Source organism: Opisthorchis viverrini, assembly GCF_000715545.1.
Source record: "Opisthorchis viverrini unplaced genomic scaffold opera_v5_124, whole genome shotgun sequence".
Taxonomy (NCBI): Eukaryota; Metazoa; Platyhelminthes; class Trematoda; order Opisthorchiida; family Opisthorchiidae; genus Opisthorchis; species Opisthorchis viverrini.
In genome coordinates this window covers 836,043-839,656 of record NW_008751781.1, presented here as the reverse complement: position 1 = coordinate 839,656, position 3,614 = coordinate 836,043, and the positions used below count along the sequence as shown (strand labels likewise).

The following is a 3,614-nucleotide window of genomic DNA, read 5'->3' as shown; positions in this document are numbered from 1 at the left end:
TGTTCGGAATATAGTGGTTGTGTTCCCTTCTGTGAGTCTTTTTTCTCCGGCACTAGGCACTGGAGCGGGTCAGCAGCAGATACCACAGATTGACGAATCAGCAGATATAACATAAAGCGCATTATTAAATTTATCAATTAACAAGTGCTCATCATGCTCTTAATCCTTTTCAGAATAAATAAATACAGACCAAAACTATATTTGATAGTCCAGAGGTACGGCAGTCAAATATACTTATTTGCATACCAAGTTAGTGTTGACGGGTGACTCACCTGAACCCCAGATGAATCTCGCGTTTGTGATGTTTTTAACTGAGTGAATGTACTGCACCAGGCCGCCTTATGTTTCAATTGGTACAATATTCGAGATATCGCGATACATTTAGAGACGTAATATACTATACATAAGGTTGTTAAAAATACTTCAACTTAAAGTTCACGGAATCGAGGATTGCATCTACCTGGTGAGCCCTAAGAAGGGCTAAACAGGTCTTTTAGTCCTTCAGTTCGGTTAGTTTTCACCAAAGTTTATTCCATGGAAGATTGGGGATTTTAAGAATGAACCTAACGCAAAAGTGGATCTGAAATATTAAACTGCACTGCTCTTAAGTGGAATGCCTTTTCCATTCAACTAGCTTCACGTATTACTGAAAAAGTCTCTTCCGGTCAGTCTCATGGATTACCCGGCGGGCTCTGCTGACGAAGAAATGGAACAACTAATGGACTTGATTCATCGAGAAATATACGGAGACGAGTCATCATTCGAACAAGAATTGGCTGACCTAATGAGAAGCAATCAAGAAACTAAGGTAAGCATATCTCTGTTACAGCTAAAAGAAACGCATTTGAAATATATTCTAGCTTGAATCGGTAGCTTTTCAGATACACAGTAGAATGCAACTTTCTACAGTCTAATAGTTTGGATGATCACATTCAACAGTGCATTCATTCAACTGCCAGTGGTCAATACGACCGACGGAGTCTGCAAATGGCCGTTCATAAGGCTGCTTCGTCCGGTCGATTGTTTTCTTTGCATCAGAGATGAAAGCATCTTTTGTACAAAACGTGGAATCTCTTGAGCAACGAAGGTAAATGCAGCTTAGAGAATGATCGATGAATTGGTGCATTAAACTAGGTAGTCTTAATGGGCGACGGAGCGACTAATGGGTCAGTTTAGCTGGTAAGACGACGGGTGATATTCACATAAACACATTCACATACACACATAGGTTTCATGCCTTCTTCTCCTTCATCTCGATTCTTATAGATCTCGGTTTTTGAACGGTGCCAGCTCGCGGCTAAGTCTCACGATCAAATCTCTTTCATTCCCCCTAAATAGGTTACGGACAAGTTCCTGCCGAATAGTACCCGAGAAACACACTGATTCGATTGTTCGGCTAGTGGACAGCGATTTTCCTAATCATATTAGCGAGTTGTTTAGCTAGTCGGGTTTCATATCCAGGATATTAGACGCGTCATACGCCTTGCAGCTTATATATGTTTGATTTGCGTACAGGAGAAGATCGAAGGGAATTCGAGAAATTATGTTGTTTGCGTTTGATATCTGCTATACGCTATACCGTTGATCAATAAAATCGGACGGGCTTTTTTCCAAGTACATAATAATAGACGTTCCAGACTGGATCGTCGGGAATCCCAAAGAAATCAACAGATGTCTCCATGAGAAGTTTTATTGCTCTGATGACTGAACAGCTTACTGAAGAAACAGCGATGCAGCATCCATTCTTCACGGCTTCTCACCATCGAAGCATGTGCGGAGTTCAGACGATACGACGTGAAATCCCGGTCGGGTTGGCTAATATATTTTACTGAGATATTTCCACACCTCGACATGAAACAGCTGAGAAGAATCACTCAGTTCAAGAGAGCGTATATTAATTTTCTTGAATAAGTGACGTAGTACTAGAGAGCAGGCTTCCCGATCAGCGTACCAACTATCGACCAATCGCCCATCCATTTATGATAATTTGATGGTTGTTGATCAAGTGGCTGTTAGTCTGTTCGCAGAGCTTGGCAATTGACCTTTAAAACGTTTCGTCGTCATACGATGAGACATTATCTATGTTCAATTGGGTGCGTAATTCTTCTACTTCTGGGTGCATTTATGCCGCATTTGCAGATTATCTGTTATCCCTTACCGTGATTGGCTATTTGGTAACAGCTTCCCTTACTGAGACTTGAAAGCATTGGGATAGTCAATCGGCTCAAAGGAATGCAGTCTACAAAGCAACAAAGACCACAAAAAACCAATCACTTAACGAAAAACAGCTATCACCAACCAACCAATTACGTTAAGAGGTGTCAGACAATCTTCAAATGCTGTATATATGCACGCAGAAGAGGAAGAATCACCCACACAATCGCGCATTGACGATGATCCTAGTATCATGATGAAAGATTTCCAAGTCATTGACAAGCTCGGCCAACAGATCAACAGCCATTTGATGGAAACCAGTAAACTCATCCGAGCTAACAATATTTCAGTACATTATGACGATTTGTAGACAAAACAATCAACTTCTGCCCAGCCATTATCTAAACAGTTTACTTGCAAAGACACAGATCATCTGTGGTAACAGTCTCCACTTGCATATGTTGTGTTCAGACCGTGGTCTTTTTGGCTACCGGTGCTGACCAACATTAGGAAAGTTGGTGCGCTATATATTGGAGCGCCGGGTATGATTACAGACTATTCCGACGGTTAGTGAACACTCCTGGGGTCCTTTTTGGCAGCCGTTCCTCTGACTGATGCAGTTAGTTACAATTTTGGCACCCTTTTCTGTGAAATTGGGATAGAGGAGAATGCAAACATGAACTCTGCAATACAGGGTCAATCAGTGCTAAGGGGCCAATAATTCCTCCACAGTTGTTTCATCCGTGTTCAGAATCATCCTCAGTGGGCACCTCGGAAAAATACAGTGGAGAAGTTCGAACACTTCAACTTTACATTTACCGTTCGTCTTCCAAAGTTACGCTTCACTCAGTCATTGAGGCCAGTCTACGCTAAAAAGCCGAGAAGCACTGTACGGCTGTTTCAATGCTGTTAGGATTCATCAACAGTGAATACCTCACGAAACTCGGATAAGTACAAACCTGTAACCTGACCGGTGTTTGAGCACTTAACCTTTCAGCCTCGAGGAGCTAAACAGCGGTGTAATAACCCCGTTCATTCTTCAATTACAGGAACCACATCACGTGGTCACGTAATCACCGACTTCTCGAGTGTTGACTTCTCAGATAATAATTTCCCTCACTGAGTGAAATTATTCCTCCTCTGAGCCACATACAAACAGGTCACAGTGCGAAGAGATTTCGTAATATTTGATTGAGATTTTATCTTACACGTGAACATGCATGCAGGCCGCAAAGACCGTGCAATCACTCTCCCCCAGCCAAACTGGCCTCTAGACATAAATTTACTGGTGTTTTCGGCATTATGTACAAGGGAGTATTAATTGATCAGCTGAAATTCCCACACGGTTAGATGGTGGCCACCAGAGAAATGACTGTATTTTTTGTTAGTCTTCTCATTTCCATAGAGCGTAATTCGTACGGAATTCCGCACAGAATGGAGACCAAGGAGCGGCGGAAAAT

At 42.1% G+C, this 3,614-nt stretch overlaps 1 protein-coding gene across 1 annotated transcript in view; it reads left to right on the top strand.

Annotated features, from left to right (window-relative positions):
- Window positions 1-634: 634 nt before the first annotated feature.
- T265_06183 (hypothetical protein) overlaps window positions 635-3,614 on the top strand; it is a gene marked incomplete at both ends in the record, with an annotated part of 17,313 nt that continues 14,333 nt past the window's right edge. Inside the window, one exon of the mRNA XM_009171384.1 lies at window positions 635-808. Coding sequence (XP_009169648.1) covers window positions 674-808 — 135 coding nt within the window. The remainder of the gene's footprint in view (window positions 809-3,614) is intronic.